Source organism: Marmota monax, unplaced genomic scaffold, assembly GCF_021218885.2.
Source record: "Marmota monax isolate L192 unplaced genomic scaffold, Marmota_monax_Labrador192_F-V1.1 WCK01_AAM20220418_F8-fsc00115, whole genome shotgun sequence".
NCBI classification, from domain to species: Eukaryota; Metazoa; Chordata; class Mammalia; order Rodentia; family Sciuridae; genus Marmota; species Marmota monax.
Genome location: NW_026694419.1, coordinates 2,980,826 through 2,994,197, shown reverse-complemented (window position 1 = coordinate 2,994,197; position 13,372 = coordinate 2,980,826). Strand labels below are relative to the sequence as shown.

Sequence of the window (13,372 nt, the reverse complement as noted above, 5' to 3'; positions counted from 1 at the left end):
GAAGGTGGGAGTTCATAACCCACTTGAATCAAAGTGTGGAATATGATATGTCAAGAAATTTGTAATGTTTTGAACAACCCACAATAAAAAAAAAATAAAAATAAAAAATTAAAAATAAAAATAAAAATTAAAAATTAAAAATAAAAATAAAAATTAAAAAAAAAGGCACTAACTACAGGATGAGGCAAAATGACACAGAAACAAGCTGTGAAACAGAAACCATAGTAATATTTACCTTTATAGGAAGATCATTGCTTTAAATACGCAGATCCCAGCCCTAATGATTTTTCTCTATCACCATTTCTAACTTTTAAACAAAAACCGAAACATGACTCACAATGACTTCCCCTTCCAGATTTTACTCTGCATGAGAAGCAAGAAAGACGTCTCCCTAAAAACCAAGAGCATTTCTGCAGCAGAAATTAGAAGCTGCATCACTGAAAACTCTACCGGAAACAAGGTTCACTGGGGGCTGCTAGGGGAAGGCATGCCCAGCATGCAGCATCTCAGAATGACTATGTTCAGCTCATGTGTCTTAAGTCATCCATATTAGTCAGACTTCACTGCAGGAGATATATCTATCTTGCCACTCTGGAGGCTAAGAAATCCCCAGATCTGTAGTTGGCCAGCCAGCAGCCCAGGAGAGGTGAGGATGTTAATTTCCAGTCAAAGTCTGAAAGCAGGAAAAGACCACAGTCCCAGCTAAAGACAGGTGAAGAAAGGTCCCACAGGTCCCCCTCTAACGCAGCCTTTTTATTCTCCTCAGGCCTCCAGTGGATTGCGGGAACCCACCCACATGGAGATGGAGGTCTGCTTTACTTCTCTATCAACTGAAACACTCATCTTATCCAAAAACATCCTCAGAGACAAATCCAGGCTGTTTGACCCAAAGTCTGGGTAACCCGTGGCCCACTCAGGTTGGCACATACACAAACACTTCATCACTAAGCTGCTCAGAGTACTGCCACCCACTGAGGGCTTCGCTGATACATTCACTTTTCAAGTTTTAGCAACAGCAACGCAGTCAACAACATATTCAGGGGAAAAACAGGTAGAACACAGATGGTCTAGGCTAACAAGCATAATAAAGAAGTAAATTAGGCAACTACATGAAATGTTATGAGAAAAAGAAGAGGAGAGAGGCAAGCACTGAGCAACTCTAGAATGCTGGGAGAAGGGTGTAATTTGTAATTTTGCAACAGGAATTGGAGGATTGCTAGAACCAAGGCTGCTTAACAAATTTGAAGGCGAGGTATCAGGGAATAGCTCAGCTGGGTGGTTCTCCCTTGGGGATCTCATGAGGTTGCAGGCAAGCTTGAGTCCAGCTGGGGGAGCCACTGCCAAGCTCACTCAGGTAGCTACTGGCTGGAGGTTTTCTCTCTCCCCACATTGGCCTTTCATAGAGGTGTTCACAACCTGGCACTTAGCTTCCCCCGGAGAGTGACTAGAAAAAGAGGCCAAGATGAAAGCCGCAGTCTTTTATAACCGCATCTCAGAAGTCACTTGCCAACATTTCTGCCATATCCTACTGGTCACGCACAGACTAAACCTAGTCTAGTGCATATCAGGGGACTATATCCAGGAGTGAATGCTGGATAGCATCCTGAAGGCTGTCTACCACCTGGGTGTGTCAGTACTGGGGGTGGGGCAGAAAAACACCTTGTAGTGAGTTTTGGTACTGGAAACTCGCAAATAGAACAGCTTTCAAAAATATTTTACTATGATATTAATATATATTTGGTCTTCATCCCTTTTTCTGACATACAGTTTCTACACTACTTGGAATCTCCAGAGGGCTATCTTTTGCTGGTGGCTGGGGGACCCTAGCTAGCTAGGAAGGGATCAGGTAGTCAGGCAAACCAACCATGTGACTTGCGGGTTGTCAGTCTTATTCCTGATCTCCAGGAAGGAGAGAAGAGCTACAGGTTGAGGGTTGATAAAACAATGACCAATGATTCAATCACTCATGCCTACACAATGGAACTTCCATAAAAACCCAAAAGATCCAAGTTCTGGGAGCTTCCAGACAAGTGAACAGGGGGAGGTTCCTGGACCATGGCACAGATGGAAAGGAAATGGAGTTTTGTGCCCCTCCCTATGGACTTCACCTTACGCATCCCTTCCCTCTGGCTATGCATGAGAAAACTCTGTCATAAATGGGAAATTATCTGTAAAGTATTTCTGAGGTTTTTTGTTTGTTTTGTTTTTTAGTTACTCAAGCAAATTACTAAAAGCCAAAAAGGAGATTTATGAGAACTACAATTCAGAGCTGGTCAGTCAGAAGCCCCAGTGGCCCAGACTTGGGACTGGCATCTGAAGCTGGAGAGTGTCTTAGAGGACTGAGCTCTCAGCCTGTGTAATCATTCAACCTCCAGGTACACAGTGTCAGAATGAACTCAATCAGAGGACACCAGGCCTGTGTCCACTGCAGAGCTACTTGGAAAATCTGTGGGTGGGAAAAGCTCACACACATTTGGTCACAAAAGCATTTTGTGGTAGACTGAGTGACCGTGAGAATGGAAAAAAATACTTTGGTTTTTTCAGTGCTATTTCACCACACTTGTAAAGACCAAAAAATATATATATTTTTTCTTAAGTTCTCAATCCTATAGGATGATGTGACTCACCACTAATAAAGCATGACCAATGAGGGTTTTATCAGTATGGGAAAAATTTGAACAAACACATCTGACTATAAAGTACACATTTACAAGATTCAAAGGATAATAAGTAGAAGACAGTATCAAGGAAGGAGTGGATGCTCTGGAGTCAGGAAAAATAAAATATCCATGGCATTCCATAGCTCACTGGCCATGTCACTTCGTCCATGAACCTAGGTTTTTCACCTATAAAATTAAGCCAATATCTCCCTATTTCATGGGGTTGTCGGAAATGAGCACAACATGCTTAGCAGTCATACACACCACAACAATGGCATCAGTTGCTAAATAAACCACTGTATCTGGGAAATTTAAAAACTAGTTGGTTCATATTAAAACAAAGACACCATACTACTGTAGTTCTAGAAGTAGCAATAATGCATACCCCATTGCACATGGCCAAATGAACCACCCGGTTCACTGCTGAGTCTGAAAATTACTTGTCTCATCTTCAGAGATCATGCATCAATAAAAACAAAACAACAGTATCAAACACTTAGTAATGACAAGGCATTGTCTGTTGGCAGCGCTCTGAGCACTTCATAGCATTTTAATCTCACAACAATTTTATGGACGAGATAGTATCATTAGAGAGGTGCCAAAAGGTTACATATCTGGCCCAAGACCACCAAGTAAGGGGCGATCCAGGATTTGAACGCAGGCTGACTCTCTGGAGCCTGTGTTAATTACCATCCGGCTCTGCCCCCAAGACAGGGCCCAGATATCTGGATCTGTAACTGGGCTCCCAAGTGATTCTGATACTGATAGTCCATGAGTACCCTTCGAGAAACACTTGAACCCTATCTGTAGTAAACAATACCTACAGTTTAAGAATCGTATTTCTCTTAAGTCTAAAAAACAAAGTAGAGCTTATCAGGGTAATTAAGTGCTAGACTTTGCTAAGGTATAAAAATACACAACCAAGTGGAAAAGGAATTCCACTTGCAAAACTAAAGCATCACATTAGGTCATACAATACTCCAGCACATGCCTGCCTGCACCTACCTGCCCCCTCACGCAACACCACCCCTGGCTTTCTAGACTGTCCTCCCTGATGAACTACTAGGTTCTATCATCTGCCACCTTTATTCTGAACTCTACCTTGACCACCTGTTTCAAATCACACAACTATGTTCTTTACCTTAAAGCCCCTACATGTGCAACCAACCTCACTGCCCCACTCTATTTAGTTTTATAATGGAATATATACCTAATATATTATGTGATGTACTTATTACGTATCTTCATTATTGTCTGTCTCCAGTTCTAACAGCAGGAATTTTTTTCTTCCTTTTTTTTTTCCTTTTTTCCTCATTGACATACCCAAAGTTGGGCTGGGGATATAGCTCAGTTGATAGAGTGCTTGCCTTGAATGCACAGGCCCTGGGTTCAATCCCTAGCACCACAAAAAAAAAAAAAAAAAAACAGACATACCTCAAAGTGCCTACAACAGTACCTGACACACAGAAATCTATCTGTTGGATTACTTACTTGTCAGTGTCCAGCTCAAAACTTTTAGTAGCTTTCCAATACTTATAAATAAAATTCAGACATCCTCTCAGGGATTCCTCACACTCCAAAACTGGGTCCTAACTGACCTTTAACTTTAATTCCACTAAATGAGACCCAGAAATCGAGGGTGATGGCATTTCCTCAACTTTCTGTTTTCCTACCGCAGTGCCTTTATTCATGTATCCCTCTCTTTCTAGAGTGCCTTGATTATACCACAACACTTTCACCTTCAGTATCAAACCTATTGTGAATGAAAGGCATCTGTTTTGTAAATGAAGAAGATAATCTCTACTTACAGATAACATTATCTCATATATAGAACAACTGAAGAATCCATTAAAAACTATTAGAACTACATAACAAGTTTAGCAAGCTTACAGGAAGTAAGACCAATATACAAAAGTTGTCAAGTATCTGGTCAATTGTAATGAATAATATGAAAATGAAATTAAGATAAATTCTATTTGCAACAGCAAATTTTCTTTAACAAAAGAAAAGCAGAATTGATACTCTGAAAACTATAAAATATTTTTGAAAGAAATCAGACAGCTTAAATGGGTGGGATGATGCCCCATACCCATGGATCTGAAGACTTAATATGTTAGGATGGAGGTGCCTTGTTAGCGCAGTAGGTGGCGCATCAATCTCATGATATTGTTAAGATGGCGTTCCAAATCACTTGACAGATTCAATGTAATACCTATCAAAATCCCAGCTGATTTCCTTTCAGCAATTTAAGAGTTCATCCTAAAATTCATGTGGAAATTGAATAGCCAAAATAGCTGGAATAATCTTGAGAAATAGTATATTAGAAGACTTATGCTTTCTAATTTCAAAACTTGCCACATTACTATATATAATCAAGAGAACAGGACATGGGTCTAGTGATAAGACATACAGATCCTTGGAAAAGAATTAAGAGTACAGAGGCAAAATTCACATTTAAGGTCAATTGACTTTTTACAAGATGCCAAGATGATCCAATGATGAAAATAGATTTTTCATGGGCTGGGGTTGTGGCTTAGTGGAATAGCACTTGCCCTAGGTTCAATTCTCAGCACCACATATAAATAAATAAAATAAAGGCCCATTGACAACAATAAAATATTTTTTTAAAAAAAGAAAACAGACTTTTCATAAAATGGTTGGGGAAAATGGCTATCCACACACAAAAGTGCAAAATTGGATCCATTCCTCAAAGCACACACTTAGAACCAAAGACCTACATGTAAGGGCTTAAACTATAAAATTCTAAGAAAACACAGACATAAATTACATGGCCTGGATTATGCAATGTTTTCTTAGATGTGACACCAAAAGCACATACAACAAAAGAAACGATAGAAGGCAGGTCATGGGGCTCAGTGGTAGAGCATGTACTTAGCATGCATGAGGACCTGAGTTCAATCCCAGGAAAGGAAAGAAGGGAACAAGGGAGAGGTTCAAGAAAGAGGGTTTCAATTTTTATTTAATACCTTGCTGGTCACATAAAATTTGTTTCAGATATGTAACAATATGTAAGAGAAAATATAAACTTTTTTTTAATTGAAGGAATACGGGCTTTAGTTTATATGGCATTTAAAGATACAATGCTAGCATCAAAATAAACAAAATATAGAAACAAACTGAAATTCAGAAATAATTCCATGACTACAAAGTAATTTAATATATGAAAATATAACTAATATATGAAAATATTATATGAGTGAAGAAAAGAAGTCATTTTCCAGCCTAAGTCAGAAATTCATGATGGAATAAAAAAACTTACACATAAACATTAGAAAATCTATACAAGAAAAATTCTAGAAAACCTATCAGATATTACATTTATGATTTGAGTATAGATGATTTAAGATTTAAAAAATTCAAAAGTTACTAGAAGACTAACGAATTTGACTACATATAATTTAATCTATTATAAAAAAATGTTAAAAGACGAGTGATAGAAAATGTTTAAAACAGACCTGAGTTTATATATTTTGCAGCATACATAGAATAATAATTCGAAAACATCCTAAAAAAACAAAATTAGAATTAAATTAGTTTTTAAGTTTTTAATATTTTTTTTAATAATTTTTATTATAGTATATTATAATATTTGTTCTGTTTTATTATTAGTTGTTGTTAAACTTAATTGTGTCTCACTTATTTTTTTTTTATTGTTGGTTGTTCAAAACATTACAAATTTCTTGATATGTCATATTTCACACTTTGATTCAAGTGGGTTATGAACTCCCATTTTTACCCCTTATACAGATTGCAGAATTACATCAGTTACACATCCATTGATTTACATATTGCCATACTAGTGTCTGTTGTGTTCTGCTGCCTTTCCTATCCTCTACTATCCCCCCTCCCCTCCCCTCCCCTCTTCTCTCTCTGCCCCCTCTACTGTCATTCATTTCTCCCCCTTGTATTATTTTTCCCTTTCCCCTCACTTCCTCTTGTATGTACTTTTGTATAACCCTGAGGGTCTCCTTCCATTACCATGCAATTTCCCTTCTCTCTCCCTTTCCCTCCCACCTCTCATCCCTGTTTAATGTTAATCTTCTTCTCCTGCTCTTCGTCCCTACTCTGTTCTTAGTTACTCTCCTTATATCAAAGAAGACATTTGGCATTTGTTTTTTAGGGATTGGCTAGCTTCACTTAGCATAATCTGCTCTAATGCCATCCATTTCCCTGCAAATTCTATGATTTTGTCATTTTTTAATGCAGAGTAATACTCCATTGTGTATAAATGCCACATTATTTTTTTACTTATTTTTTTATTTTTTTAAATAAATGACAGCGGAATGCATTACAATTCTTATTACACATAAACAGCACAATTTTTCATATCTCTGGTTGTACATAAAGTATGTTGACACCAATTCGTGTCTTCATACATGTATGCTGGATAATGATGTCTATCACATTCCACCATCCTTGCTAATCCCTTGCCCCCTCCCTTTCCCTCCCACTCCTCTGCCCTATCTAGAATTCATCTATTTCTCCCATGCTCCCCCTCCCTGCCCCACTATGAGTCAGCCTCCTTATATCAGAGAAAACATTGGGCATTTGCGTTTTGGAGATTGGCTAACTTCACTTAGCATTATCTTCTCCAACGCCATCCATTTACCTGCAAATGCCATAATTTTGTTCTCTTCCATTGCTGAGTAAAATTCCATTGTGTATATATGACACTTTTTTTTTATTCATTTATCCACTGAAGGGCATCTAGGTTGGCTCCACAGTTTAGCTATTGTGACTTGTGCTGCTATAAAAATTGAGGTGGCTGTGTCCCTGTAGTATGCTGTTTTTAAGTCTTTTGGGTATAGACTGAGGAGAGGGACAGCTGTGTCAAATGGTGGTTCCATTCCGAGATTTCCAAGGAATCTGGATACTGCTTTCCATATTGGCTGCACCAATTTGCAGTCCCACCAGCAATGTATGAGTATGCCTTTTTCCCCATTTTTGTGTCTCACTTATAAATCATTTATATCATAGGACTGTATGTACAGAAAAAAAACAACACATACAGGGTTTGACACCATGTATACTCTTAGGCATCCACTGGGGGCCTTGGAATACATTTCTAAAACAGATGGTGGGAGGGGACCAGTTAATAAAAAATCATGTGTGGACTGAATTACAGTTTGATTCGGGAAGTTACTGATGGTACTAAAATGCAATATATGTACAGAAGTGAAATGCAGCTTTAGTATGTAAAGTGTTTGATCCTCTCTAGTGAGTAATATAAACAAATATTTATTATAATCATTTTAGCTAGAAAAATCTAAAATCTAAGAAAAATAGTTCAGAATGAAGCAGGCTTTCTTCAACTGCCACACATCTTTAAATATAATGTTGATAGTAAAATAAAAATTCAAAATTTGTTTATATTGGTTTTCTCTTCCTTTACCCATACAAATTTGCAAATATATCTTGCCAAGACAACTGGAGTCAACATTTCTATCATTTTTCACAGGAACAAATAATCAATGTAAAACTAAGGATTAAGATGAATGCGGCAAAACTGCCACCCTTTCACAAGTCCAGAAAAGGCAAGAATGACAGGAGTCCCCAATGAACATGACAGGACAAGACCCTCCTCCGCAAAGGATAAGAAGCCACATTACTCAATTCCATCAAAAGATTATGGCCACAGAGACTGGGGATTTTGACAATGTTTTCACAATGATCTCTTAGAGTCTTGGGTTTATTCTTAATGCAGCCATTAATCCTCACAAATGCCACAGTGCAAAACTAACAAGTACATTGTGTGGAAGTAGTCAAGCATACAAATAGACCATACAAGCTAATCCTATGAAACCTCAAAAGGCACTCGAGAAATATCTTATAATTATCTCCCCCTAAACTCTGTACATTTGCTACAAGAAATTCTAACTGAGATTACATTCTTATTCGAATACCTGTAATTAACTCCAAAACAATCCAATCCCAGACCTAACCCAGCCTTTATGACCCTAGCCTGCACTGCCGGCCACCTTTGTCTCCCTTCATACTCTCAGCCTGAGGTACCACCAGGGATCCAGTCTGACTGTGTCCTTTTTCTTTTTCTTTTCTTTTTTAATACCTTTATTTATTTTTATGTGGTGCTGAGAATGGAACCCAGTGCCTCACACATGCCAGGCAAGCTCTTCACCACTGAGCTACAACCCCAGCCCTGAATTTGTCCTTTTTCTTTATGGCAGAGGTCCTAGAGCTATGAGTAATAAGACATAGGTGAAAGTTTCCTTTTCCATTATTATTAGTTACATAATAAGTACTATAGGATTATGTTTATCAGTTTATTATTTCTACCTTATAGAGTCCTCTTTTGTTTTCAATATACTCATAGCTTCAAAAAAAAATTCTGAGGCAATGTTGTTATACCATCACTGCCATTTTATCCATGAGAACACTGTAGATCAAACCATTCATTTAATTTAGCTAAAATCACAGGGGAGTCCTCTCATGAGAACCAGGTATCAAGTCTTACACCCTGAGGAGGGCTTTCAAATCTGTTGCAATACACTGCATCTCAAAACAAAACAGAAAAAAATATGATTAAGCCAGGTTGGAGTGCACAGCATTTGAATAAGAAGCAGCATTTGGGCTGAATAGACAACAACACACAAAGACAGGTCCATTCTAAGAACAGGAATAAATTATCTACGTTAGAAAGTAAGGTCTGGAGAACCTTCCCTGCCAGGCTGAGAGTGCTGAGCTTTACCCAAGGGCAGAAAATGCAAGCCTGGGCCAGAGCAGTGGGGCACAGGAGCAGAGGGAAGGCAAACACAGGGTACCAGGAGGCTCCGGACAAAGGGCAGTGGAGATGGGAGCAAGGAAAGTACCTATATGTTGGAGACCAGAAGCCAGAGAGGTGACACACTGGGATCAGCCACTTAGGTGAGTGCCTCTGGTGACTGGAGGATCAGGTGAGACCAAACCCAGAGACAGAGACCAGCTAGGAGAGCTCTCGCGTTTCCATGATGGGTGCGGTTTTGGTGGGGGGATCCTTGGTGGCTTATGATAGGAGTAAAGTGAATGCTGAGAAAGACTCAAAAGATAAAATTTACACACTAAACTACTGCACACAGAAGCTAAAAAAAAAAAAAAAAAAAAAGAGAAAAGAATGACTCTCAAAAGACTGGTTAGAAAGTGGTGTCACCAAACAAAAAAGAATGCAAAAGGTTAAGAAGGTTTAAAGAAAACTGAATTTCATTTGATCAAGTTCAAGGAATATCCAAGTAGATATACTACATGAGCAGTTGGAAATAAGACTGGGATGCTGAGGAACAGCCAAAGAACATGTTTCTAAATCATGAGCATAAAACTGAAGCTAAAACTGTGAGAAAGGCCTAAGCTCTGACAGAATGCACCCAGGGAGACAGAGAACCATGAACTTTAAAGGACGGACAGAGAATGTCATCTTGAAGAACTGATCCAAGAAGTACGAGCAACACTGTACAAGTTCAACCAGAAAGATTTGGGAATAGAGGTTCAAGAAGAAGAATGGGGCAACAGCACCCCTACGCAACAGAAATGTCCAGTAAGATAAGGAAGGCCGAACCAGTGGCAAGCAGGAGGAGACGGGATGCGGACAACAGCAGTCAGGAAAGTCACGGAAGGGAGAAGTCTAATGACCAGAGCTGAAAGTAAGGAAGGGAAGACAGAGCAGACCTCTTTGGAGAACTGAACAGAAGAAAGAAAGCGACACATTAGATAATACTAGAGAGGCACCGAGGGCCTTTGGAAAGTGTGTTTGACTTGTAACTTGAAGGTCAATGTTGTAGTATAATCCTCACTTATTTTCAAGAACTTAATGTATAAGCAGGAGTCCATTCTGACATTTCCTCCTTCTCATCTATATATATTAGGCATACGAGTTTATGAATAATGAAGATATTCATGGTTGTTCCCCACTATTATATCTGCCTGGTTCCAAACACAAAGACTTTTTTAAAATAACAAATTTTAAATAGTTGTTATTATTGTAAAAATAACAACCAGTCTTACGTGACACAAACACCAACGCCAAGATCTGTCAGCTGCGTCACACCCAAGTGCTCGTAGGTTTTCTCTGCTCTTGTATTCTATCTGCACGTTTCGTTATTGTTTTTTATTTACCACTAAAGAACCACCACCTATGTGCCACAGTTTGCACAGCTGATTTCACGTACGTTAACAAGAGGAAGAGAAGGGGAGGGCAGCAACCCAAGCATTTCAAACAAAGGATACTCAACCTATAAAAGCATAGGACATTGATATCATAGGCTGGAAAATCTTTTTTTGGGGGGGCGGGGTACTGAGGATTGAATCCAGGGGCACTAAACCACTGAGCCACATTCCCAGCCCTATTTTGTATTTTATTTAGAGATAGGGTGTCACTGAGTTGCTTAGGGCTTTGCTTTTGCTGAGGCTGGCTTTGAACTTGCAATCCTCCCAAGATGGTAGGATTATAGGCGTGCACCACTATGTTTAAAAAACTGGCTCTCCGAGCGCAGTGGCACATGTCTGTAAGCCCAGCTACTAGGGAGGCTGAGGCAGGAGAATCATAACTTTGAGATCAGCCTGGTCAACTTACTGAGATTGTCTCAAATTTTTCAAAGGGAATGTAGCTCAGTAGCAAAGCATCCCTGGGTTTAATCCCCAGTTCTATTAAAAACAAAACCAACTTCTAACTCACTTTGTAGTACCTGGTTATAAACAAAGACCTTCCATGGCCCTTAGGACCAAATTTACTTCTTTAATGAGGCACACAAGACTCTTAGGCCTCTGTTACCAACCCCATTGCAGTCCACCTACTACACTACACCATCCTGGTCACTGAGCAGTATTACAAAGAGCTATGAAACCTTCAGGACATGATACACACTGCCCTCCATCCAGGACACTTCTCTTGCCCACAGTAGGGAGCTTTAGCTACTTCTTAAATTGAGATGGACAAGATGGAGACCAGAAATCACCAGCAATACACTAGCCAAATTTTTTTCACATTTATAGCTTGAAGAAACATTGTTTGGAATGACTTAAACATTAAGATGCACAGCTCCAGGATGAACTGTTTATAGAAACCAACCTCACCTGCCCTCAACATTAGAGCTCACCCTTAATCCAACCCACAAAAAAGATAAATCCTGACATTTTCTACCCAGTAAGAGTCATCAACACACTAAGTATTGCCTAAGGGCTGGGAAATAAAATATCTGATTTCATGCTTCTGTTAATGAAGAGGAACAATTTTAACCATACTTAAAATAACATTTTTAAAAAGAGGGTAATGGAGGGGGAAAGTAGTTTAACCAGTCTTCTCCCAAATCCTGGGAATTATTTTTTCTTCCCACCCACAACAGTGAATCCTGGGAACAGGGGGGTTGGGAGGGGGTGAAGTTTTGGCTTGGAGAGTCAGTGTCTCGATGGTATTCAAAGCCCTGGTACTAAGTAAGATCACCTACAAGACCAGTGTGGACAGAAAATTGAGAGAAGGGTCAAGAACAAAGCCTGGTGTTAAGATGAGGAGGCCAGTAAAAACTGGCCACCTACAGAAGGGAAGCAAACTCACCAATGACTCCATTTGCTTGTCAGGTATATTCCTCTGGAACTAATAAATTATTATACTGATAAACCTGCTTTATTAATCACAGTAAACACATTTCTTCATGGCAAAATATCTGGCACATGAACACCCTCAAGTATTAATTGGTACACTGAATAATTGAGACTCCCTTTTAAATGCTAATCTCATCTAATATCCTGGTGTCTTCAAAAGATCAGTATGTCTCCTAAGCCCTTCACTCCTCTTAGGCAAGACTTCAGCACAACTTCCCAGGTATAGTGGTACATTTATCAGGTAGCTTTCATAGAGTCCCTGGGCCACTATTAAGCAGTTCACTTCCTCCGCCCTCACCCAACATTGTTGAGATGTGGCCACGTTTAGTCTTCCTTAGAACTCAGAACCCTACAGCAATACCTACAAGAAGATTCCTTCTTAAGAGAGGAGAACCACTGGCTGTCTCAGCCATATATCCCCTTATGGCTCCTCCACGTAGCAGCCATCAAAACCAAATGGCTTAAGACTAGCTATGGATGAAATGGCTTTTGTTTGGAAGAGGTTTCATGTGAAGAGACAACTCAGCATCCTAGCACAGAACATCAAAATCTTAAACCCCAGGGATGCAAATGCTGCTAAATATCTACTACTTACTATATGTATAAATTGGTGAAACCAACTTCTTCAATAAAAGTGGGACAATAGGGCTAGAATTGTGTGGCTCAGCAGTAGAGCGCTTGCCTGGCATAAGTGAGGCCCTGGGTTTGAATCTCAGCACCACATATAAATAAGTAAAATAAAGGTCCATTGACAACTTAAAAAAAAAAAAAAGTGGGACAATAAAAATCTCAGGGGCTTGGGTTATGGCAGTGGTAGAGTGCTCACCAACACATGTGAGGCCCTGGGTTCGATCCTCAGCACCACATAAAACTAAATAAATAAAATAAAGGTACTGTGTCCATCTACAACTAAAAAAAAATTTTTTTAAATCTAATTCAGTTACTATAAAGGATTAACTCTTTCTGTGTCCACAAATCTTTCCATATATGGTAAATGTTCCAGAATTACTTATTGGAAATTGTGATTGATATTATTTGCGAGAGAGGATTTAGGATCCTGTGGGAAAATCTATCTGCCAACCAACCCTCCCTCTTCCACACTGACA

General features: G+C 39.2%; 1 protein-coding gene across 3 annotated transcripts in view; it reads right to left on the bottom strand.

Annotated features, from left to right (window-relative positions):
* The window catches only part of Tpd52 (tumor protein D52), a 107,687-nt gene that overhangs the window by 60,579 nt on the left and 33,736 nt on the right, over positions 1 to 13,372 (bottom strand). The window contains exon 1 of one of the 3 annotated variants that reach the window (XM_058570712.1): positions 6,137 to 6,182. The exons of the other annotated variants lie outside the window; for them this stretch is intronic. Coding sequence (XP_058426695.1) covers positions 6,137 to 6,164 — 28 coding nt within the window. The 5' untranslated portion in view covers positions 6,165 to 6,182. Of the gene's footprint in view, positions 1 to 6,136; positions 6,183 to 13,372 lie in introns of those variants that run through there. 3 annotated transcript variants of the gene reach the window in all.